The sequence below is a fragment of the Lissotriton vulgaris genome, unplaced genomic scaffold (assembly GCF_964263255.1).
Source record: "Lissotriton vulgaris unplaced genomic scaffold, aLisVul1.2 SCAFFOLD_2220, whole genome shotgun sequence".
NCBI classification, from domain to species: domain Eukaryota; kingdom Metazoa; phylum Chordata; class Amphibia; order Caudata; family Salamandridae; genus Lissotriton; species Lissotriton vulgaris.
Genome location: NW_028251100.1, coordinates 89,142 through 116,094, shown reverse-complemented (window position 1 = coordinate 116,094; position 26,953 = coordinate 89,142). Strand labels below are relative to the sequence as shown.

The window sequence follows — 26,953 nt, the reverse complement described above, 5'->3', positions numbered from 1 at the left end:
ATCATTTGTCCAAACCCTATGCCAAAGGAGGACTGGCTGAATTTTAATAGTATCGGTAACATAAGGTGTTCCCAATTCAGCATGGCATATCATCGTTGCAGTACTTTGGGGTACGGACAGAATGTGGCATAAAAACTTGTTTTCCATGATTTGAATCGCACTGATATTTGAGTACCCCCATAATCCTGCACCATAGGTGGCTACAGATATACAGGTCGCATTATAAACAGTTAAAATCTCCTTTATGGGTTTTTTACCTAATTTATTCATAAAGCATTTTAGGGCCATAATGGTCTTAGAAAATAACAAAGATCTAGCATGAATTGCTGTAGTCCATGAGCCACTTTCATGGAACAATATCCCCAGATAAGGGAAGGTAGGGGTCCTTTCTAGGGGATTGGAGTTTATGAAGATTGGCTTCAAGTGCTTGCTTGTTCTGGACCCACAGTACATAGATAAAGTTTTAGAACAATTGATTTTCAAATCTAAACCAAGCATAAAAGTGTTAAAGGCTGTAACCAAAGTTTGTAAAGCCATTGGTGTGCGTGCCATCAGAACAGCATCATCAGCGTACATCAGTGCAGGGACAGGCCTACCTCTCACCATAGGCATGTCTCTGCCCTCCTGCACGAGGTGCTTCTCCATTCCATTTATATATAACAAAAATAGAAAGGGGGCTAGGACGCACCCTTGGCGCACACCCCGACCAATCCCAAATTGTCTACTGCATTCACCATTATTCCCGTATCTGACACTAGCAGTGGCCCCAGAATAAAGCTCTCTCAGAAAGCGTATAATGGCGTTGTCTACCCCCAATTCGGCCATAATTGACCATAATTTAGTGTGTGACACACAGTCAAAAGCTGATGATAAATCAACAAAAGTGAGGTATAGACGTTGTTTTTTAACCTTTATATACTTCTGTTGCAAGGTGAAAAGATTCAAACCTTGCTCTATGGTCCCTAAACCCTTTTGGAACCCAAATTGGAAATCACTTAACACCCCATTATCCTCGGCCCAGCTTTGTAATTTAGCTAAAATCACTCTCCCCAAAATTTTTATAGAAGAGTCCAATAAGGAAATTGGCCTATAGCAAGTACAACTTAGCCTGTCCCCTTTCTTGAAGATTGGGACTATTACCGATGTAAACCAGGTAGGAATTGGACTATTTGCCAGAGCGGCGTTGAAGAGCTGAACTAACAGTGGCCCCCATAATTCAATGTTAGCCTTATAGAGGTCGGCTGGTATATCGTCTGGTCCTGCTGCCTTACCCCCCTTAGTCGCCTTCAAGCTTGCTATAACTTCAGGAAGGGTTACAATCAAAGTTCTGGATGTATCTAAATTTAGCAACCCCAGATCCTGACCTGTTTCAGGGGTTAGTTCCACAGCCTTATAAAGGGAGGAAAAATGAGCCACCCACTCATCTTCTGAGATATATATATTAATTAATTAAATAAAACAGAGCATTAAGCAACCAGTACATTTTAAATAAAAAAGCACTATATCCTGCTTTCTTTCAGGTGCCGTTAAAGGGTGTGATTAGTCAAAATAAATGTCAAGCTGCACCAGAGAGACTACCTGCACCTCCATACTTTTATTGCCAAATAGAAATAGGACCATTGCCACTAACTGTATTCATTCAGGGTGGTAGTTTGTGAAGTGGATTTCTCAAGACATGCAAGAATGATTGTCAGTCTATTAAGTCTTCAGCGAGCTTAGTATCCATTGTTATGTGCCACTGCTCAGCCACCATACTCTACTATATCCAAAATCCAGTCCTTTATCTCTGGAACATTGCACTTTATCCAATGAATCGATGCCCTTCTTTTTGCTCAATTCAGTTGCTTATATATGATCTTACTTTTGATCTTGAAATGTGTTATCCCTAAGAAGCCTGCTTTCAGAGACAATTGCTAACCATGCCAGTATGTCATTTACACCTATCAATGTTGCACAGAACTGCATTCTTTTCATACAGCTCCATGTCAAGCGTATACAGGAAGTTACGTCAGTGTAAGATATAGGGCAACTTTCTTGCGTTTCACTGTTTATTTTCTGCATAGTTTGAGAGGTCATATATAAACTGTGTATACTTATATGTATTATATGGATTTATCAATGCTTTAACCTTTTTGTACACATTTCAATGTTCTGTCCCATGCTGCTCTGTAAGAGTGTCTTTCCTGTATCCAATTGTTCCCAACTGGTAGTTCCATCACATCTAACAGCCCTGCACAATGATGTAATGGCGCCTTACCACATAAACATATCTATCCGTGTGAATAGAGTTTGCAAGTGAGCTGGCGTATATTAAGCTTTGCACAAGGTGATAGCTGCTGGAGAAATTGAGTGGGGAGATGGAGTAAAGACTTATGTGCCTAATTAGACATTATAAATGATTCTATTGTGTACAGATTACTCATGGTTTGGCAATTTTAATTGTCACAATATCCATATCTTTTTGATATCTTTCAGAAATTCGTTCGTTCGATTAGCTTTATTCGATTTTGAAGTATAAAATCATAAAAGCAACATTTCAAATATATACACCATTACATTTCATTCACAATAAATAACATTATATTAATATAGCATGAAGTCTTTTGAAGGAAATCAGCTAATCATTAAATTCGTTACAAGGTATATCAAATCAGAGTCTGGATATTACCGCCCCTCACCCCGGGGCCGTTTCTGTCCGTCGATAAGTTACTCGCTTCGTAGGTCTTGATTAGGGGGGGGAGTGATGCTCTGGGGTAAAAGTCAGATAGTTGCCAGGTGTGTATAGGTCCATCTCCTATTTGTGACCGCCAGGTTTGAAGATATGGGACAACATTATTATTTCTAAAGTTTATTAACACCAGGTCGCCGAGTATATCTTTTCGGAGCGGACCTAGCCAGCCCACCCTTCTAACACTTCGTATTCTTCCATCAATGTCAGGAGGCAGGGGTCTATTTTTTGTTAGCCAGAAGACCACCTTATTTCTTAGGTCCTGCGGCCTCCGGTGGCAATTGTAAATGATTAGATTTCCGTGACATGTTCCCTATATTAGAAAGTGACCCTTTGTGGGGTATGAGTTCTTTATTCTGCCCTGTTCTGGGGGAAGACCTATGTGCTATTATAGGTTTTGCGGATACTTTGAAGGTGTTTGAGGGTAACATGTGTGAGGCTGCTGGTTGATTTTGGTCGTTGTTACTTTGTGGAGATATTAAGGGCACTACAGTGGCAGATAAAGACTGTGTGTGGCTTGACCCTGCCATACTTTTTAGGAGTAGCGTGTTAGCCTTAGTCATTTCCTCTATACCCGCAATCCTATCCCCTAGATTATTCATACTTTCTATCAAGGGGGATATCATGGAGTTAATCATGATTTCTATCTGGGCCAACAGAGTTGGTGGGGTAGAGGAAGCAGAAATTAGCCGTTTCGCGGGATCCATACCTGTTTTAGGGGTAAAGGCGTTAGGCAACGGAGGGCTCAAGTTCGGTTTTTGTTGTTTTGCTTGGCTTCCTGTGTGTTTGCCACGTTTCGTTTTCTTTTGCCAGAAGGGTCCTGAGGAGACGTTAAGGATTTCATATTACCTTTAGAGGGTTGACATAAGGGAGTACCCAGGAGTCTTTTATTTGGTTGGGATAATGCACTAAACTGGGGACTTGGAGTGACTATAGGACAGATAGAGGCACTGACTTGCTCGAATCTCGACTCGACAGCAGCATACTTGGATTTACATAAACTATTAAGTTCCTCCAGCAATGAAAAGTTTTCTGCTACAGCGACTGTCTGTGAGGGAGATTGAGCACTGGGGGTGTGGTCTGTAGACAGCTGTCGTTCTGTTGTCACTATGTGGTGAGCAATGGGAACTGTTGTCTTATTTAAGTAGTGGTCCAGCGTTCCCTTGGCTAAATCCCTCGTGAGAATTGGTTTTTTGCGCACCCCCTTACATGCCATGATGTGATTAGCACACAAACAGCAACAGACACCTAGAAAACTCTTTGAAGAAAGATAACAAAATGTCTCGTATCACGATGTGGTTTGCCTTGGAGAGGGCCGGTGTGCGCCAGAAAATAATAAACGAAGTTCTTTACCTCCTTTTGTTCCTTTTGTAGGACGGCCAGGACGGGTGGCCCGTCCCGTCCTCCTCTGGCCTATGATGGCCCCGCCCTTGTCCCGGGCGCGATCCGCGCGTGATTCCGCGACGCGGGTGGTATGGTGCTACTTATGCGCCTCCTGGTGTGAGGAATGCAGGCTTCAGCGTCTTCCGCCGAAGGGGAGTCTGGGGATTGTAGTTCTCCGGTCCGCGTCCGCCTCCACACAGCGGCCGCTATGGGTTGAGTGTGCGGCAGCGGGAGGGAGACAAACAGGCAGCAGTTTGGGCCGTTGGGAATGGCGGGTAGCCACAGGTGAGCCCCCACGATGAAATCCCCCCGCTCCACCGATGGTATGGTGCTACTTATGCGCCTCCTGGCGCGAGGAATGTGGGCTTCGGCGTCTTCCGCCGCAGGGGAGTCTGGGGATTGTAGTTCTCCGGTCTGTGTCCCCCTCCACAAAGCGGCCACTATGGGTTGAGTGTGCGGCGGCGGGAGGGAGAAAAACAGTCAGCAGTTTGGGCCGTTGGGAATGGCGGGTAGCCACAGGTGAGCCCCCACGATGAAATCCCCCCGCTCCACCGATGGTATGGTGCTTCTTATGCGCCTCCTGGCGCAAGGAATGTGTGCTTCGGTGTCTTCCGCCGCAGGGGAGTCTGGGGATTGTAGTTCTCCGGTCTGCGTCCCCCTCCACACAGCGGCCGCTATGGGTTGAGTGTGCGGCGGCGGGAGGGAGACAAACAGGCAGCAGTTTGGGCCATTGGGAATGGCGGGTAGCCACAGGTGAGCCCCCACGATGAAATCCCCCCGCTCCACCAATGGTATGGTGCTACTTATGCGCCTCCTGGCGCGACGAATGCGGGCTTCGGCGTCTTCCGCCGCAGGGGAGTCTGCGGATTGTAGTTCTCCAGTCCGCGTCCCCCTCCACACAGCGGCCGCTATGGGTTGAGTGTGCGGCGGCGGGAGGAAGACAAACAGGCAGCAGTTTGGGCCGTTGGGAATGGCGGGTTGCCACAGGTGAGCCCCCACGATGAAATCCCCAGAAATTCATAAAGCACCCAGTGAGGCAGGGTAGGATGTCTTGTGGAGCAAATTGTGTCTTATCCCCCTGCACTCCTAACAACGCCGTCTAGAATTTATACCACATTAATTCCCGGTCTGTGGGGTTTCTGCGAATAGCATGTTTACCATTTCTGTGTATGACCTGCATCCTTCCATCAATCCCCTACATCCAAGAACCAACTAGCTACAAACTGAATTTGTGCTGCCAAAAAATAACACTCCATGTCCAGGACCTATGATTGAATGTGTCTCGTGTGACCTGTATTCTCCTCCCTGTCAGGAATTCTGAAGCCAGTAAACTATCCACTGCTTAAAACAGTATTATACATCAGAATAGCATTGTCAGAAATATCCTCTGGTGTAAATATCATGTCTAAAATATAATTTACAAAATATCATCCCATTGGGTGTAGATCTTCTATTAGTAACTTGAAGGAGGTATATTGTTGTCAACAATATTTATGTCTGATGGTCTTCGCACTATCATATTCTGCGTTCAACAAATGCTCCTTCCACCTCTGTATTGTAATGCTGTAATAAGCAATGCAAAGTTTAACATTTTCGCCAGTTTTTATACTGCAGATAGAATTAGAATTCACTCACTTCTTATCTTTTTGGATTTGAGGCCATCTCCCTGGTATTTTTACTCGCCCAGTTTTCAGCATTTTGAAATGTATTTCCCATATTTCTTGATTGAAATGTTACTATTGAAGCACCTCTTCGCGTACTGTTTTCGTGCACCTTTGGCTAAATTGAAAGGTACATTCCAAGCACATTCAGCAGGAGAAGAACAAAGTTGTGGTTGTCAGCATGACCTGTTTGTTTCTTAAGGAAAAGCACATATAGATAATTGAAATCTACTTTCAATTTTCTCCTCATAGAAATGACTGTACTCCTAACACGCTACTCCTCTACTTTGCCTTGGATCCTTGTAATTTACTTCATAGATCTCCTTCGTTTATTGACATGTCTCTTTCCTTCTCCTCAACATCCTGCTTGGGAAACTGTTATTTTGTTTCTAGATCAATATAAGAATCCATGTAGTTGACAGCTAGAGATTTCTGGATTGACTGAGAGGGATTAAACCTCATTGACTCTTAAATCTCCTCTTCTTTGAGCTATGGATGATTCAGAGGTACTAATCGTTGTTGCCTTTCCCGCCTCTCCTTCTTTCTAACTATTTCAGTCCACAACAATGATAGGCTATGCAGGTGCTCTGACTCCATCGCTAGAGCATGTGCCGGTAAAGGGAGCAGCAATGTCCACGCTTATATCCAGTGGATTAGGAAGGGGGCCATAGGCCTTAAGGGAAGACATAAAAATGGGTCTCTACTATGTCATAATCGGGTGCAGTGGGCCCCACAGATCCAGGATACCCTTATGTATTTCACGACCAACGCAGTCCCAAATATTGTGGCGTATTATTCTCTATTCCCTAATGCTCCTGAGTCATGCATCTCATGGCAAGTTCAAAGGTGGCAGCTACCTCTAAGTAGCTGTGGGCTGCACTTATTTAACTTTTAGGTATAATGACCAAGTCTGCTTTGTCTTCTTATTTCACCCCTATAAATATATATTTGTATCTTTAATTTGCCTATCCTACAGTAATAACCAATAACATCCAAAGTTTCAGGAAAAATGCTTTGTGTCAGCTCTCTTGTAACCAACCTTTTAGCTCATCCTCCTCCACTATGAATCAATTTTAGGATCCCTTCATTTCCCACTCGCTCCCTCGCGTAAATCGTGCCTCAAGTATTTTTATGGAAATTCTTGTTGGCTAATTTCATGGCAAAATAAGCTACGTAGAACTGAATAACATATTTTACTAACTTTGAAGAAATTGTATTGGTGACCTTTTGCCTGTGTTCAATTTTATCATGTGAAAAATACTTGAGGAATTGTGAAAGGGTCTTTTTGTGCCAATAAAGGTATCTGTTTTTTGTCTTCTAGGTTCATTGCCAAACCATGTGCTTTGGGCTTGAAGATACAGGCCAGTGGACCGCAGAAAGCTCAACATAATGCTATTCTGGAAAAGGTCTTCACAGCCATCACCAAGGTATGTCATAAAACAGAGTTTTTGATTTGTCAGTACGGCACAATAAGGTACCATTCTGAAACAGATTCAGCTTGAAAATACCACTTATGATTTATGGAAGACTATATGAACAACATTTCAAAGTCTATAGATTCTAATTCTAATCCACCCAGTGTATATGTTCACCGGCGCCAGGGATTTGATATTGTGGCTGTTACGCAACTGTCTAATGAGTTCCATGTTATGGTTGTACACACAGAGTTTCCAAAGAAAAAACATGCAGAAACACCTCGCCTCAACTACTGCTAAGGTGGCACTCTGCAGTTTAAGACCAAGACTTCTATGCATTTTATCTGAGATGGTGTCATATGTAAAAGAAAATAGGTTAATGCTGTGTTTAAGGATCTTCGAGACCTGGTGTGGATTGCGTTACTGCCTAGCCTGATATGGCACGAACCGGGAGCAGCATGCATTGAGTGCTTTGCTTGTACCGTCCCATGATATAAGGTCTATAGGGGAAAATGTGGATGCGAAGAGTGTAACATGGTAGTAGGTTGTGCACAGGTGAATCAAAGTTCCTGCTCAAATTGGTCACTAAGGGCATAGTTCATTACATTCACGCCGTAGATACAATGTTTCTCGAGTTGCACAGTTCCAAATATTGAGGCACTAGGATACCCGTAATTCACCTCCCAGGCTGATCAATAGTGTAATACGAGCACTTTTTGTAATGAGGACAATGGCAACGCTGTTTAATTCACAGCAGTTGTGCACGAGTTGCCACCAGAGGTGTACTGCATGAATCTCACGCCTCAATACTATGTCATCCGAGTGATGCATCTCCCTACAATGAGGGACTCGGATACCCAGAATTCTCCTCGTAGGCTGAGTACCATTGCTACACTAATGGCGCAGACACCAGCAATTTTTTTTATGTGGGTATAGGCAGCGCCGCCCACATAATGGCAGGTGTGCAAGGTTTACCACTCGAAATGCACTGCATGTATCTATCTTACCCGATGTGTGTTCCGAGCGGTATCTGTCACATATGATTATCATAGCGACATGTCTCTCTCCTTTCTCGTTTGCCACTTTAGCCAGGTGTCTCATTATTACCTTGGCACGTTTTCAGATGTCAGGGTTGACATGTACATCGGTAATACAAACGCATTGTACTTATGAGTGCTCCTTCAAAAATTGGCGCCACCTTCACTCACAGTGGTGAACCGCAGGTTGTAAGTGTTTTTCTATTTTTACAGTGTTGTTACTGCCCGACTATAATCTGTACATGTGAACAAGGCCTCGCACGTGGCCAAAACGTGTCTTGTTGCTATAAAGGCTTACCCACAATCCTGAGTCAGCATACAAACATGTCAGGGGCTCAACTGGCTTTCAATGCTCCAGCCCTCATGGGTGATTGGTTCCAGATCAATAAACTTCTAAATGGGCGCTCCTTGGAAATATAAAGTGCTTCTGTATTCACCAGTAGCAAACAGATACGTTTTGACTAACACGCTTGTATCACTGTCTAGTGGAAATCCACTCTATTGCTCTTAAGTGCTTGTGAAACATAAAAACAAGAGGTTCTCAATAAGCTGCACAATAGTAAGCATTGCGTCAGTCATATTGGACTAGCCAGTGTTCCATATCCATGAGCTGAACACTAATTGCTGCAATGCATACCAAACCAATTCTATCAAATGCATGTAAATCAAAAATCCAAGTCCACTGATGAATCTATAAATAACTGTGCATTGTATACTGGGTGCTTCCTATTATATATGCACATAATTCGTTCATTAGGCCATATTGGACTAGTCTTGATGCATCCAATTATTGAAATATTTCCTAGGTTTTCCATGGAAAATAAACTGTATTATTGGAACTTAAACAGCCATCATTGAATGTTCAGGGTCCCTCTTCCAAGAATTAGTCGATCACAATCAAGCATTTGGAGTCCTACAAGCATAGCATACTCAGTTCACTTCTTTGAATCCTAAGGTCCAATGCCTTCATTATTGGTTTACTGGCTCACATTGGTACTAAGATGAAACTTAAAAGCCACTATGTAAAATATAATAAAAAGATAAGAACTACATCTGCCCCCCTCTTTAATAACTCCAATGAGTACTTATTTGTTCTGAAAAGGACCTGTCCTGCACACATATTATCTCAAATGCACATCTAGTTCTTCATCACTGTTAAGCCCTAGGGAAATCTTTGTCTGCAATTTATTACATAGTGTGACCCCTAGTCTACATAATGCCAAACCTCTATTCCCTCCACATTCATTTGAAGTTATCATGTCTAAGCTGAAAGTTAAGCCCCACTTGAACGGCAACATTTCTCAAAGGTGATATATATGCAAGATTACAGTAATACCAATAGCTTTTGACTTATCTTCATGGATTCTGTAGCCAGATACCAACTCAGAGCACTCTAATTCATTCAGTAGAGCAGGAAGAGATATCGAAGAGCACTCTAATTCATTCAGTAGAGCAGGAAGAGATATCAAAGAGTGTGAAAAGGAAACTAGAATATAATCAGTGAATAGTGCCAAACGAAATATACTCGGACTCGAACAGATGCCCGTAATAGCCTCACTACTGACAATCCTCTAGGCTTGTTGCACTACATACAGGGCAAACAGCAGTGCCAAGTTGCACACCTGCCTCCTTCCAATTTTAATGACGACTTTGTGAGAATGTAAACTTATATTCTTAAATGCCCCTCTAGGCTCTACATAACTCACTTAAATCATACAAATGAAAGTGGGACCAAAACACCTGGCTTGCCTTAAATATCCCCACCCCATCCAATCAACAGATGTTTCAGCATCAATAGACAGAAGCATTTATCCTTTTATGTTGTGAGCTGCTTTTATCAGGAACGCCACTTTTTTGGTGCTGTTGTGACCTGACCCTTGTGAATGAAGTTTGATTTGTGTGGGTGGATCTGAAGGCCACCAACCCAGCAAGACCTGTTGCTAGGATTTTTTGTAAAAATCTTTGTCTACATTTAGTAAGGAGACTGATGGATAAGATCTGCACTCCTTCAGGTTCTTCTTGTACTTTCGAAGACTCTGAGATATAGCAGTAAAGTGTGGCAAGTCAGTCTGGCTAGTGGCAAGGCAATTCTATAAATCAATGACATTCAGACTTCTTCCCCCATTGCTTTAGTGATATAAAGATTTTGATTGCCCTGACTAACTCTTCTGTTGCCCCATGTTGTTCCAGTAGGTCAATGTGAGATTAAGAAAGATGTTCTATGGTCCTTTTAATGGGAAAGGTCTTAGTAGACTGAGCATCAGCCTTTTACACATTGTATTGATGGAGCCATGATACCTTCTCCATGTTATCTAGTATTGTGCCAATATGATTTTTGCTATCCGACTCGCATAGTTGGTGTCCCTGCAAAGAATGCTTTGTTCAATCTCCCTAAGGCATGTTCCACTTTATTAAGATATTCAAGTTTGAGTTGAGAAGAAAATACTCTGTTCCACTCCATCTGTGAGATTGTGGATGTTTATGTTGAGTTTTGGCTCAGTTTCTGTCATACCAGTTTCACCTTCATCTTCTGATTTATTTAAGCATGCTCCCATCAGTTGTTATATGCACCTTTAGTCTTAAAGAAATTTCCATGCACTGCTCGGCTATTGCTGTTTTAGACCCTGGAGTTTTAATCACCGCATGATTCATATGCCCCAGTGAGCCTAAGTGCCTCGTTGGCTGATGTAGTCCCGCCTTGCATATCACTGGAGATAAGACCCGATGGCCACCCCATCTATTGATTTCTTTGACTTAAGTTCTAGGAGAATCATACAGACTTTACAGCAGAGTAAGCTTATGGTATGCCATGAAGTAGCATTTATCAACCTGCTTGGGTTGTAATGTCCTTCAGGCATGCCGCAGGTCATCCTTCATTAGGCAGTGGACTCCCAATCTTCTTAGGGCTACTGTGTCCCCAAATGTGCTCGGATTTCCCTTTGGTTTACTTCATAACTAAATTATGGATTTAGCTGGGTATTGGTTGCCCAGTGGACCAATGTATCTGTGCAGGGATCTGTGTTTGACGACATGGTCGCAGGTTCGAATCCCAACAGGTCCACTCAGCCTTTCATCCTTCACAGGTCTATAAGTAACATTGAGTTCGGTATCAGAGACATCCGTTATTTCTTTACCAAGATACCCTTCTGGGTGAACATGCACTTTAAAAGTACATATGTTATGTTATGTATGTTGTTTACATTCCAGTCTCCTCCTGCCACTAGTGTCACACAGCTGGAGGTCAGAGATTCTTAAATATGAGCATGAGGAAGTACTCTAAGCCAACATTGGGTGCATACACTACAACTATCGTGGTTGTGATACCTTTTAACACTTCATTTATTAGAAGCTACCTACCTCTTTTGTTTACTGAGCAATCCTGTGAGGAAAAGCCCATGTGAGGTGCCAAAAGAATTACCTATCACAGGATTGGACTAGTAAGAACCCTGAACCGCCTAACATCCCAGCTACATGTGAGACATTTGTTAAAAGGCATAAATCCCTGCTGATTCTTTTCAGGGTTTTATGACTATTTAATCTTTTTAGCATGGGAATTGAGAGGGCAGAACTTAAACAAAAAAGTATATTTAAAGAAATCCCGGAGCAGCGTATCAAATCTTCCTTTTGGGTAAAGCAGGGCTTCTGCACTTGGTTGCATTAGAGATTGTGTGGAATCCCTCCCTCAACCAAATCCAATCTCCCCTTGAGCTCTACCTCTACTTCAAAACGAGATGAAACCTTCCAACATAGTCCACAGCCCTGGTGAAATTAACTCCCTCCTCTTTCCCCCCACAACATTTAACTCCGAAGCTATCTTGTGGGCCATGTTTCCACTGCTAGACCAGAAATGGGCAGAGTATAGCACCCCAAACCACCTCAAACTTCCCAGATATCAAGGTACCTGCTGACTTGTAGATCCGTTGTTACTGACTTAATCACTTTCTTCTTCTGAAGATGTAGAGATGACCTGTTTCTTCTATGATGACCACAGACCTGCCTTCTTTGCTTGATGGACTTCCATCTTTGTTCCTGAAGCATGGTCTCTGTGGAGAGTTTGGAAGTTTTTCTTTTCTTTATCATCTGTTTCCATGTTTCTCTTTGTGTCTGGGATGTGGAGTTTGTTCTTGGTTCCATCCCTCTCTGACTCCTGTCCTGAACAGTTATCTTCTATTCGTAAGATGGTCTCATTTTTAGGAACAGACTGAGTTCACACACGATTTTTACTAACTGCTATATTTCATTGGATATACTTTTCTTATTCTATATAATGTGTTTTGGGTGGGGGGTGACTGGAAAGAATCATGTAAACATGAACTAACTATAAACTAAGTCCGAAATTAGCTTCATACCAGGTGTATGATGTGTCAAACCCATGGCCTAGGACAGTGAGACAGTTGATTAAGGGCCACATTATAAGTCAGTTGTAAAATGGCTGCTATTACCCTCCTGAGTTACCAATAACAGGACATTAGTAATTTCGGATTGGGGCATTGCAATACCACGGATTGCATTTGTTTGGAGAGGAACATGCAGAAATCCGTTTTCTCATGCAGAATCATGCTTGTTTCCCCCATTTGCCACTGACTTATCACACAGAGACTTTACCTGCTTTAAGTAAGCAACGAATGCAGATGGAAAGGACTGGAACCCCAGTGTTCTGGCACATGTAATCCTGATGGTAAGTCCCCCATTGACTGCCCCCGTGGCATTAAGGGGCGTAAGTCTATTTCTTTTAGGTGATAACGCAGACAACACCATTCAGAAGCAGGGAGCATTGGCTGTTCATGGTACCATGTCTTAAAACACATGCACACAGCCATGGTACGCATTCATGAGGCAGTGGCTGAAATTAAACCTACCTTGTGTAGCTGAGTGAAAAGGCTTTATATAATCTTACTAAGTGCCAAGGTTAAGCTTGGAACCACGTGAGTGGATTTGTTGGCGATTTTGATTTTGGTGTGGTGTTTAAATGTATTACAACTTTTCATTATTTGATTTTCAGAAGCCCATAACATTTGTTGTGTGGAGCGACATTTTTTTGGTTGTTTTATTTCCGTCAATATTACACAACAATTAATTAATTACATGTGAAATGTAATCGAAACTAAATATGTTGCTAAAGACAGACAATTGTGGCCAAAACTCTCACCTGATGTGTTCTGGGGCTGTGCTGTTTTGCAATATGTTTTAATGACATTGCTCCCTGGGAGTGATGTTTGCCACTCTCCAATTACACCCTCACATCTTTTATAGGAAAATAATGAACCGTGCTAACATGTGCGAGAGAAAATGCTTATTTATTGCTGTAAAAAGATTAATTTCAACTGCTACTTGAATGTTACTTTAATTGTTACTGATAAGTCAAGCGATGGCCATATATCCTTCACGCACCTCATGCATCCCTAACGTCCTTGTTGTGACAAATTGGACATGTGCATCGGCTGATATTGAGGTCTGCCTGACCTGATCTTTGACATAATCTGATAAGATCGACATGACCTACGTTCACCTCCCAAATCCACTCTGGCTTGACATATGTTGACAAAATGGTGCGAATTGGGAATGGCGTGTCCATTTTTTTGCTGCTGTTAACCTAGTTACCTACAATGAACACTTTACAGAACAACAGCCGTGTTCTGTACCCTCAAGTCTACCTACTTAAGATTGATTTCTATGCTTTTGTTGGTTGCCGTGGTAATCGGCTGGAAGCTGCCACGCAGCTGGCATCCTCTCCCTCTGCATCTAGGAAGTTTCTATCATACTGAGAAATGTAACATATTTTAATGGTCTATAAACGGGTTTCTCTTTAGTCATTGCAGGTGCAGCATAGAGGCATTCCATTTTTATTGAAAATAAAATTGCTGTTGGCTGTCAAGATCTATGACCTTGTGTATTATTAAACACATTTCCCTATGAGTGCCTGTATACACGACAACTCTTTCTAAATGAAGAAACTCTGTCAAATAGATGTATTTTGTTTGGCATTCAAAATACTTTCTTGTTAATTTCGGTAGCAAATCACTATATAAAAGTGCTTGGAGAGAACACATTTTTCCGGTATGCAATGAGAAAAAAGCTGCTTTTTTAATTGAGATACTGAAATAATGTATAATACTTTCGGATAATTGATTTTATATGGACTTTTTTGCAGTTAGCAGTTGCTTAGTGCTAAGTAAATTTAATCGAGAATAACGAGGAGGCAGAGAAAAGGGAAATCGTAACACTAAAGTAGTAGAACAGATCAGTTTTTAGCTTAATTTAAACAAAACAAAAATCGTAAAATTCTTTCAAGTATGGTGGAAGTGTAATCCACAGTCTTGCTACAACAGAGGATCCCCAGCCACTCCATTTTGCTCGTCTAACGTCATTAACACAAAGCAACGACTTTTTTAAAGAACAAAACGTTCTTGATGGCGAAGAATTCTTGAAACATTTTTGAAGAAAGATTGACTCTCTTGCCAAAAACAAGCACGGTGCTCAATAAAAAACGAAGAAATATCAGCTCCTCACATGTCTCCACCTACTACACAATGAAGTTGGTTAAGTACTCAAGGTTGCAAGGTTGGGCTTTTAATAGAGCCACTTTCTAGGTGTCTAATTAGAAGCTTTAAGTCTTTTTTCTTAAGGTGGCTATTTTACTTAAATACCCATATAATGAAATTCTGGTATACACCTGTTACAACGCAACTTTTACAACTACCTACCATTACAACGCAACTTTTACAACGCATACCATTACAACGCATTGCGCTGGGGGGCGCTCTAGGATAGGGAATAAGTTTAATTTACTATCCAACACCTTCCCTAGTGTCCACGGGGACTGGAGTTGGAATAGTAAATTATACTTACCACTATCCAGCACCTCTAAGCGCTATGCGTTGTAATGGTATGCGTTGTAATGGTCGCGTTGTAATGGTAGGTAGTTGTAATGGTATGCGTTATAACGTCATACATCCTGAAATTCTACCATTGGCTACAACAGATTGGAACCCCACCAGAAAGATTGTTTGCTGTTGTTTAATCCAGACAACAATATTGGATACTTGAAAATTAAACTCGCAATCTGATTCACCTCAAACTAGCAGCACCTGGAGTTTAGTCTAGCGCATCAATCGATAGGTCCATCAACTCAGGACAGCTGAAGAGTGATCTATTTTCGAGTTTTGTGGTCCCCGCTGTGTGTGTACTCAGCAGTCATCTGTTGTCTACTCTAGGCTTCCGTTCCAATCATGATGGGGCCACAAATCCTGTTTTGGGTGTAAACTCATTTACTTCACAGAGCAGGATCCCATGTTTCCGGCACACAATGTAGGAGCAAATATCACACGTGCAATGTTAGTGTACATTTGAATGGAAAATGAAATAGGCTTTTGACATGTGAGCTCCCAGGTCCTGAGACGTGGTAATTTAAATAACAATGATGCCAGGTCATTAAAGTTGTCTGGTTCAGAGAGTTTCAGGGAAAGCTTTAATAGCACAGTTGTTTTCTCATTCAAGTACCAAGGAGGCCACACCAAAGGCCATATTGAAAGGTGTGCTTTGGTTAAAATACTTTTTAACCTGGTATTTTGTGAAGCAAGAAGTATGTCAGAATTATAATACTCTTGGATGCCAAACCTGAAATGCAAGTTCTAACGATTACCGGTTATGCGTCTTCCATGTTGCATGAAAAGGTTCTCGCATTACAAAGTACTGCTAATATCACTGAAGGAAGGATCACACTGTCCATCTACACAGTCGGCTGGATAAACATGCAGGGTAAATCCCAGGTATATTGCATGTACTAATGTGTGCGTGATTTTTCCCACTTAATTAGCAGAGGCAGGAAGTGTTGGCATGTCATTCCAGATTTTGAAATGATCAAGGTAATTACCACTCAGGCAGAGGAAAACCAAAAAGGGTATCCAATCCTAGAGGTCTATAATTACTTTAGAAGATAATAGTTGTCTTTCCATGATGTGGGGAATGATCTCAACAAACAGTACATGTAGACTTGTTTAGAGCACTCATGAAGTCACCTTTCATTGATCAACAGAACAAAGTTGCTGAACAAAGTGCCTTAAATCCTGTTTTTTTTTAGCATTGCAAGGGTCCGCAAACAAAGATGTGTTCGGCAGCCGAAGTGATATGTTGGTTTCGAGATGCAGTGAGGCTGCGGTACAAGGTCCTAGCTCGTCGTCGAAGATCTGATTGATAAGGCCTTGCGATGTGAAGGATGAAGGATGCATCGCACAGCCGGGGCGATGCTTCAGTTCTGAGGAGTTGTGAAGCTGCAATGCGGAGTCCGGAAGAGTCTGGCATCGAGTCTGCCATTGACAAGGGATGCGAGGGCCTGCACCGAGCACTGGTGTTCTAATGAGGCGATGGGCTACGATGACATGCTGGTCTTTGCAATGGAACCAATCCATACAGCAGCAGCGATGCAGCGATTTTGCTCGGGCTTGCGCCACGGCAGCAGAGGAGATGTGTCATTTCCGCTGAATTCACAGAGGCTGGGAAAGCACCTTAGGTCGACTTTCAAGGGTCCTGGACTGGGGTGGCACCACTTGGCAGGATAGACTCTCAGAAGGCTGAATCCTGGTGCTGGGTTCAAGCTTGTTAAACCCTTCTGTGCCCAAGGCTCTAGTCAGGAGACTAGCCAGCCCTTGGAGTCACTTTGAGTCTTGGGGTCAATAGATGCAGGTCCAGTCCCTCTCACCCAGTCAAGAGGGCAGCACAGCAGGGCAGCAGTCCTTCAGAGCAGCAGTCAAGCAAAGAGACATTCCTTTCAGCAGCACAGCAGCTCACCTTCCTGCCAGAGTATCCACAGGTGCAGAAGTGTACTGAAGAGGTGGTATTTGAGGTCCAATATGTATGTTATGTTATGTTATGTTATCCCTTTGTTAAAGCGCTAACAGCTGCCCCAGCAACGGAGCGTCCCGGCGCTAACCTAACCAGTACCTGAGGAGTGGGTGGGATAACCAACAAGACTAGATGACAGAAAAGAGGTGGGTTTTGAGTTCCCTCCGGAAGATGGTCAGATTGGTTAGGGTGCGGATGTGTAGAGGCAGCGAGTTCCATAGTCTTGCACCTAAGACTTTGAGTGAGCGTCCGCCCATTCTACAGAGCTTGGTTCGGGGGACCGTTACGAGGTGCTGACCTAGTGAGCGCAAGGTGCGCTGGGGGGTGTAGGGTACTAGGAGCGGGCGTAGAAGTTCGGGACAGTCATCAGAGTTAAGAATTTTGAATGCCATAGTGAGGGTTTTGAAGTGAATTCGGGATTCAACAGGTAGCCAGTGAAGGTTACGAATGGTGGCTCTAGCAGAGCACCTGCGTGGGAGACCAACCACAGCTCTGGCAGCCGAGTTTTGAATGCGCTGCAGTCTTGCTAGTTCTGCTTTGTTTGCCCCCAAGAATAGGACATTGGCATAGTCCAGCCGGGCAAGGATCATGGATTGGATGATTAGCTGGCGGGTTCTGGAGTCAAAAAAGCTGAGTATCGGGCTAAGGCTCCTCATTAGCCCCACACACGTAGCTGCCACTTTATATATTTTGTATAGTTTGTGCCCTCCCTATGGAAGGTGGGAGAAGCGTCTAGAGGTTTCCCTTTGGAGTCCACAGGCATCCTGCCTTCACTGTCCTTGCGCCAGACTAACTACAGGGTCTATGTAGCACTCTCTGTTGCGGCAGGAAACAATCTAGTCAAGTGAAATTAGGGCTGTGCTCAGCTCTGACCTTCCATCCAGCCAGTGATGACCCATCCAGGAACACCTAAGCTCTCTATTGTGTGTGGCTGCCTAGGAGACAAACACAAAACCCAACTGTCAGCTACACCCAGTCCTGTGACCCAGAGACAACCTACAGCTACCGAATGTCTAAGGCAGGAAAATGCCAACTTTCTAATCCGACTTTACTATGAGAGAGGATTTTTCATTACAATTCCAAAGACACCTAACATTAAGAGCTTATTAAATGTAATAGGGTAAGCTGCAGGTGGAGGCTTGCGGGCAGATCCCACATGCTCCGCAGCTGAGCACGGCAGCCCCTCACCCCTCCTGCGTCCAATGCTCACACACCGGTTGGAGCGCCAAGCTACACGCCGAGCAGCACGAGTGGAAATTCTTTGCTCGATGGGGGTGCGATTCAAGTGGCCAGTCATTGTTGACTGACCCTGGCTTTGAGGTCCACTTCCCTGGCCTTGTGGACTTCGTGGGGCACTGTAGAGATTGTGGATGTTGGGGAAATCAGAAGCTGGCTTTTCGTGGCTCCTCTGGATTCTCCTTTACTAGCGAGCACCCTGGTGTGTGCTGGGGGTGTGTTTGGTGGCAGAACAACAACAGAGTGAGTCTGCTTCTTCTATTACAAGCAATCACAGGACTCTTTGTGCTATATTTAATAACCTGAAAGTGCTGCAGAATCTAAGTTTGGCTTCAAACCCACTGGATCACCAGCAGCATCGGACCACCAGGTATCCAACCGGATGGTAACTGCTTTTTTTAATCTCAATCAGTGGTTTTCTGTGAAGCACTTAATTTACCAACCAGTTTGGGGTCGCTGGGTGGATCTACAAGTTGCTGAAATAATGATGAGGAATCAGTCTCAGGCATCAGGTGCCCTGGCCAAACCTGAGGCTGCAGCTTTGGTGCAAAGAGCTAAAAAAGGCTGAGGGGGCAGGCAGCAGCTCGTGCCAGTCATACCTCCCTGCTACGCATGGAACTAATGATGGCTACAAATACAGGCCCAGGCAAAGGAGTGAATGAGGATAATTTGACACCACCAGCTACTGCTGAATATTCCGATCCAGAGTCTCCAGAATCTATAGCACAGACAGAGCACAAAAATTTGGTGGATGCTGAGGCTCTCAAATCTCAGCAAGGGACTGGTGAAGACACAACAGCATTGCTGCTAAATCATGAATCCGATTTAGAATAGCACACGGCCCTTCTCAAGGATTATTCTTTGTTCCAGAAAGTTAAGTCGACGATTGTTGCAGATATTTTAGACGTTTCTCAGATAGGAAGTTCACTAAATCCACCTTTGCTTCCAGTTTCTGATATACCGGGTGTACAGGCAAACCGTTAAATATCTTCATAGGGTCTTTAGGTGGCGCTTTCAGGTTTCTGCAGCCAAAGGATTTGGATGGGCAAACAGCGGTACGGAAAGAGATGGAACGCAGCATCAAGCCTCTCAGCAGCCTACTGACGCCCCCTCACTCCAATTGGAAGTCAAATATATGCTTAATCTTATTCTTGGAGAGATAAGGGAACTGAAGGTTTCTCAAACACTAAAAACTGCTACCCTCAATGTCAGGTTAAATCAAATTGAGGAAGCAATAGCTCAATTTCCTGAGAGAGTAAAGGAGGCTGAATGTAGGAATTTGGCGCTAGAAGACCAGCTCACCATGACCCAGAAATAAATTGGCCAATTTCTCAAGCAGCAGGACCTACTAGAAAACAAAATCGAAGAACTAGAAAATCGCTCTAATCTTCGTATCGTTAGGGTTCCAGGGGGCTGCGAGGGTCAACAACCGCTTCCATGGGTGGAGACATTTATTAAATCCCATGTTCTGCCAAGTTTTTCTGGCAATGTAAACTTAATGAGAGCTCACAGAGTTCTGGCACTACGCTATGCCACATCGAAGTTTCCCCAGACAATCCTTGTCAACTTCGGGGATTATCAAATTAAAAAGCCGTTTCTAGCAAAGGTGATGCCGCAGAGATAGTTTTCTTCACCAGAAGTGCCCCTGCATTGGATTTTTTCAGATTTATCCGTTGCTGCAGCCAGACGCAGAAAGGACTTTGTTAATATGCTCCATCTATATAAAGCACAAGGGGTACAGGCTAGCACTACCCAGCACTCAAAATTAAAGGTTCTATTGAATGGGCAGTTTCATCTGTTTTGCAAGGTTTCAGAAGCTCAGGATTTTTTGCATCAGAGACGGGGATGAGGGAGGGGGCAGAGGGTGAAAAGGTGCATGGGTGCAATGTCATGGGACAAATCTTAAATAGCTTTACACTGGGAGGGGTATGATGGGCTCTTCTCATTAGGGTTGGGTTTCTGCTTAGGGTACAAGGAGGGTGGGAAACACAGGTTTTTTAGAGGGAGGGCAGTTAGGGTGGACGGGTGCAAAAAAAGAGCAGATATATTTAGGACAGAAAGCATTGGTGAAATCTGTTAGCCATGAGTTCAGCGGCAGGAAGGGTGCTAAATGTTATAAGAAGGGTGCTAAATGCTGTAATGTAAAGCTTCCAGGCTAATGTCTTTGAAGAAATGCAAAGTTAGGATCTTTCAATGCAATGCCAACGAGTTAGCAAACATAAAAAAAGATAACCGCTTAATGGGCTGGTTGTTATTTCTTTTGCCAGACGTTCTCTTTCTACAAGAGACCAATTTAAAAAGTAAATCTGTCAACCTGACAAAGGTTTTCTCATACTTTTTTTGCGTCAGCACAGGAGGCAGTGAGGGGAGTTGCAGTTTTTCTAGGAAATAGCATTGATTGGGATGTGAAGGAAATGATTCGGGATCCATTCGGAAGGTGGATTTGAGTCAAAGCAACAACTAGTGGTGAAGATCAAAATGTTATCAATTATTATGGTCCTACAACTGATGAGACAGATTCCCTTTCAAAGATTTTTGACATTGCTTTGGGGGCATCTGGTCCTTTGATCTGAGGTGGGGATGTTAATTTTATCCAGAATTTATTTAAATACACCTCAAATAATAATCAACAACAGCTTAAAGCCAGAACGAAAAAATGACTACAAGCTTGTAAGTCAAGCTTTCAGCTAGTGGACTCCTGGAGGGAGGACAATCCAGAAACCAAACAATATACATGCTTTTCTTATAGATTTAAGACGGCCTCCCGAATTGATTTCTTCTTAGTCTTTAAATCGTTAAGTAGGGGGCAGTCCGAAATTAGGGCTAATGTTTTTTCAGATCACTCTGTAGTCTAGATGGCAACTGGATAGATCGCTACTTTCAAATTTACAATGGGTAGCCAAAACGAAACAGTTCATTGCTGAGTTTTTTATTATCAACAAGAACACAGACTCTTATTTTTCTTTTTGATAAGCTTTTAATTCAACTTTAAGAGGGAGACTGATAGGATATCAAGCAAGTCAAAGAAAATAACTTTCTCAGCAGATAGCAGGTCTCCAGATAGCTCTATATAATGTCATTGGTGCCATGGAGCAAAATGGAGGGATTGAGACAGAGGTTTGCCAATTAGAAATGGCGAAACAAAATCTTAGGGATTTCTTTATTTTAAAAGTAGTAAATAATTCCAATACCTACCATCAGAAAATATTTGAGGAAAATCAGCACATTGGCAAGTTCCTGGCTTGGTCCACAAAAGAACGAACAGGCAATAATAACGTCTTTAGAGAGTCCTCTAACAGGGAAAGTAGTACTTGATGAGGAAGAGATAGTAAAACTGTTGCTACAGCATTACTCAGATATTTATCAGATGCAATACACAGTGCCGCCAATAAATCAGATTCAACAGTACTATGAGAATATGCCTCTTCCTCATTTATCCAAATCGCAACCGAGATTGAACATGCTTTAAAGCAAACACCTAATGCCAAAACATGTGGAAATTATGGTTTTCCCACAGAATTTTATAAACTATTTTACAGCAAGCTCAGGGCATTTTTAGTAGATCTCTAATTTCATTAAAGAAGGGGGTGAGATCCCTCCCAGATTTCAAGAAGCAGCAATAGTTTCTTTCCTTTAGAAGGATAAAAATCCAATATGTGTTCATTCCTACAGGCCAATTAATCCGCTTAATTCGGACCACAAATTGTTAACAAAGGTCTGGGCAACTCTTATAATGTCCGCTGCACAACAGCTGATACATATAGATCAAAGCGGTATTATAGCAGGTCGGTTAATGCCAGCTATCAGTGAGTGAGTTGAAACTAATTGCAGAATTAGGTAATAACTATTTACGGGCAGCCAACTATAAAAGAATGGCATTTTTGTGAAGATGGTTGGCATATTATACTCTGGAAATTCTCCAGAAAATGTATCCAGCAGTTTCCAACAACTGCTTTCGGTTTCAGCAATTAGGTGAAGGGTGATGGCTCCATATGATTTTTTACATGACCATACCTTACCAATTTCTGGCGGCAAGTGTTTCAGGATATAAGTCCATTTGCCAGATCCTAATTTGGCTCCATTTGGTGTCTCTAAAAGGAGCCAACAATTAACAAAGGGTTAACAATATTTTATTTTTTATAGTATTGTTGATTGCACATTCCTTGATCCTTCAGAACTGGCAAACCAGTAAACCTCCTACAAAGTTGCACTGGAAACACAAAATGACTCGCACTATGAAGTTTGAAGAGGCCTATGCAGAGCGAGTAGGGGGACTTAAAAAATATAAGGCCACTTGGCAATTTTGGAAGGTGCTGAAGTAAATAGTGGATAGATTATACAGCGCTATATGAATTGTAGGTTATTTTTCAGAATGTTAAAAACATGAGAACATTGGCTTTTTTTAGAGATACTTCTGATTTTGCAATTTTGTTGTACCGAAGTTTCAGTGCACCCAAAGATATATTATTCGCTAGAAGCACTAATGCACTTTATTCTGAAGCATTGTATTTATATTTGAATATATTATTCTTAGCACCACGGCACATGTTTTTCTTTAATGAATTGTTAAATGGACAGAATGATAAAGTGACAAAATGTTGATGTCAATATAATAGCAATCTTGCACTTGCTCTTTACAAATGCGCGATCAGGATTGATTACGTGGATTACAGCAGAGGTGGTGGAGAAGTTGACTAGTAGATTTTAGAAGTAGCATAATTTTATTGGTATGCACTTCTCTAGCTCTCCTAATGAAAATAATATACGACAAAAATGAGCATTCACAATATACATATAAAGGGAATTATTTGTAGATGGTTTACTGTATATTTTAGATGATTTGTTTAGATCAAGTCATGATGCTATTTTTGTATGGTTCATTTTAATTGTACTATTTATCATTCAAGAATTGTGATTTATCTGCCGTGACTGCTCAATAATAAAAAAACAAAAATGTAATAAGGTAACTCCAATGTTATTCTATGGGAGAGGTAGGCTTTGCCTTATCCTATGGTTAGAGATGGGTATTGCAGTAGTGAAAAACAAACGTAACGGTTGTTTACTATCAGGACATTTAAAACTTAAAATTACATGTACCACTTTTTAAATAAATTGCACCCTTGCCTGTGGGCTATCCAGGGCCTTCCCTTAGGGGTGACTTATATGTACTAAAAAGGAAGGTTTGGACCTGGCAAAAGGTTTATTTTGGCAGGTAAAAATGGCAGTTTAAAAATTGCACACACAGGCTGTACTGACAGACCTAAGGCATGTTACAGGGGCCACCTAAGCGGTGGCACGATCAGGGCTGCAGGCCCACTAGTAGCATTTCTAATTTACATGTAGTGCCACTTTACTAGGGGCTTTTAAGTACATTAAATATGCCAATAGGTGAGAGTACATACACTTTAGCACTGGTCAGCAGTGGTAAAGTGTGCAGAGTCCTAAGGTCAGTAAAAACAAGATCAGCAAAAATGGAGATGGGAGGAAAAAAGTTAGGGGGAAGACCACCCTAATGCTGACCGTTCCAACATTCACCCGTACCAGCATGGTTTCCTCCCAGGCAGACACTTGATTCCCACTCTGCTTAGAATGATTAATATGTGGCACTTCACATGGATAAATTACGGAGACAACATTATGCCTTTTGTGACATCAAAATAGCATTTCGTTCTATAGGGTGGGACTTACCTTTTGAGTCCTAGAGGAGATATAACTTTAGTCTTTGTGTTAGGTGGGTATGGGTGTTTCACTCACATATTAGAGCAAGGTAGAAAACCCAAGTGAGCATGTATGTATGTATATATGTATGTAAGTATTTATATGGTATTTCCATAGTGCAAATCAAGGCAAAAGGTAGTGGAGCAGTGTACCGGGTCAATGAAAAGCATACATTCAACAGGTTATAGGAAAGGTAGCTGTGTTACAGACTGGTAGTACATTGCAATGTGCTGTCCTTTAAAGAGGTAAGTCAACTGTTTCCTAAATGGAGTAGCTTTGGGACTGTCTAGATGGATATGGGGATGGTGTTGCAGAACCTGGGTGCTCTTTGAGGCTTAGGGAGGGAGGCAAATGTCCCCCTCTCCTAAATTAAAAGCTTGACCCCAGGGGATGGTGTCCCTTTGGCCTCTATGAAGCTTGGGGAGGGAGGGTCCTAACTATAACTACAGAGTGGCACACTCTGCTGTGAATATATATATATATATATATATATATATATATATATATATATATATATATATATATATATATATATATATATATAATGTTTTAATGTATTCGATTTTATGTTTGATATTACTATGAAATTGTGTATTTTGTATGTTGGATTGTGACTTGTCCTTTTATGGATATGTTTTTATCCAGATAAAGTAATTGATATATATATCAGTGGGTAGTTATAGTTAGAACCATGTTTCCATAGGTAAAGCGCTGTTTGACTTGCCTATATCTTTGGTTTTGGTGCGGTTTACGAATCTTCACAAAATGTTCCCAAAAAGTGCACCAGTGATTCGTGTAATGCATGGAAAGTTTTGGGGCGATCTTTCAAGCATTGGCAGAGAAAAAGGGGGGGGTAAAAATCACTGCATTTCCCATAGACGTGCTTGCAGCTTGAACCTCTAAATGGAATTACACCAAATTTGGCAGAAAGTTAGCTTTTGGTTTGTAGATTATGCTTTTGTTATTTGGTGTAAATCCATTCAGGAGTTATTGAGAAATTTAAGGAAATCCAAATTTGTTTATCTGTGATTGTGGCGAATGCACCACTAATACCTTGCTCGTGCAGAGAACTGCAGAGTTCTTATTGGCTGCCATCTTTTGAACCAGGAAGTGTTGGCAACCATCTTGGACATCCCGATGAATTAAAAAGAAGCTTTCATCTTGCAACTTCATGTGTGTGTTCTCTGCCCATCAGGAATGAGAAGAGTTATGTTGTCTATTTCACATCAGCAGTTGTTGTTTTCTACATACCACCAGTCGTTTTGGGCCACCATTTTGACTGCTAGTGGATTTGGAGGTAGCATGGCAATGCTAAATTTGTTGCCCCCAGAGCAGACGTTGGGAAAGAGGAATTGTAATAGTAGGCAGCGGAGGGAGGTGTTCGCTTGACGTGAGGAAATCCCAGTGATTTTCAGTGTGGTGATGGTATCTTCCGTTCCTGTCCCGTCTGGGATTGCTAGCTGAGTTCCGGTGACTGGGCACAATGAAAGACGATGCCTAACTGTGTGGTTTGCAAAGCTACAAACATTTCTTGTCATTTCAGTGTTTGGAATTTGAACTGTGTTGTACTTTTTCACGCAACGTGGGGATCCGCTCTGCATTTTTTCGGAACAGCCCGATGCCTGACAGCAACATTTAATCCTTTTGCCAGTGACTTCTCATTGCAACAGTTTTGGAAGACTTTATGTGTATAAATGACATTCCTTTTGGATTTTCGAGGGTGGGAAATGTTCCACTGCAATTTCATTTGTTGTCTTCAGCTGGCTTTGTTGAGTATAGCTCGCATGACTCATGAAGTGCTGGGCTCTGATGAGGGTTGTTTCATTTAAACTGCAGGCTTAACAGTGTACTGTGCACTTGGCTTTTAAATATGCGGAGTAGCCATTGCATGTACTTTCCCATTATAATTCACGTTCCAGTATTAATATACGTGACACTGTTTAAAGCATGAGCAACATAGGATGGTGCCTGCTGTTCTTTTTAAATTAGTTACACGTTTCAGCATTATGGTCAACATTTCAGTGTGTAATGGTGTTATACATTTATTTGGGCTAGCTTTTAAGTACTATACTCACTATGCAGTGCATAAGTACCAAACACATTTGAGTGTGACAGTATAGTTAGCCCATTATCATTGTTACAATCTGCAACATCGATGATTATAATCTTTATTCCATTTGCTTGTGTATTATATGTCACTTGCTATGAATTATTGGTTTTACATGTTTATGATTTATATATATATTTTTTCTATGTGTATGACTCTGCCACTATGTTAGTCAGTGTAAAAATGGCGCTAAACTAGATGGACAAAGGCTGTTGAGACAGTCGATCGCGCGTCTCCCTTTGCATCTATATATATTCTCTACTGGCGCGTACCAGTAGGTAGTTATAGTTCGGACCATATTTCCATAGGAAAAGCGCTGTTTGACTATATTTTTGGGTTTGGTGCGGTTGACGAATCTTCACTAAATTGTCCCAAAAACTGCACCGCTGATTCTTGTAACACATGGAAAATTTCGGGGCGATCTGTCAAGCGGGGGCAGAGAAAAAGGGGGGGGGGGTGTAAAAAAAAACTGCATTTCCCATAGAAATGCTTGCATCTTGAACATCTAAATGGAATTACACCAAATTTGAAAGAAACATAGCTTTTGGTTTGCAGATTATGCTTTTTGTTATTTGGTGTAAATCCATTCAGTAGTTGTTGAGAAATTTAAGGAAATCTGAATTTATTTATCTGAGATTGTGGCAAATGCATCAGAGAACTGCTGAGTTCTTATTGGCTGCCATCACTTCAACCAGGAAGTGTTGGCAACCATCTTGGGACTTGGCTTCGAAAAAAGAAAAGGGGGCAGTGTCGGAATACCCTGACCACCAAGCCTAGATCTGGAGGTCCCAGTGGGACTCAAGCAGAGTAAAAAACATTTTAAAAAT

The 26,953-nt window shown here is 42.1% G+C and overlaps 1 protein-coding gene across 1 annotated transcript in view; it reads left to right on the top strand.

Annotated features, from left to right (window-relative positions):
• LOC147663028 (ceramide synthase 6) overlaps positions 1-26,953 on the top strand; it is a 259,525-nt gene that overhangs the window by 186,025 nt on the left and 46,547 nt on the right. Inside the window, exon 2 of the mRNA XM_086950718.1 lies at positions 7,094-7,199. Coding sequence (XP_086806844.1) covers positions 7,094-7,199 — 106 coding nt within the window. The remainder of the gene's footprint in view (positions 1-7,093; positions 7,200-26,953) is intronic.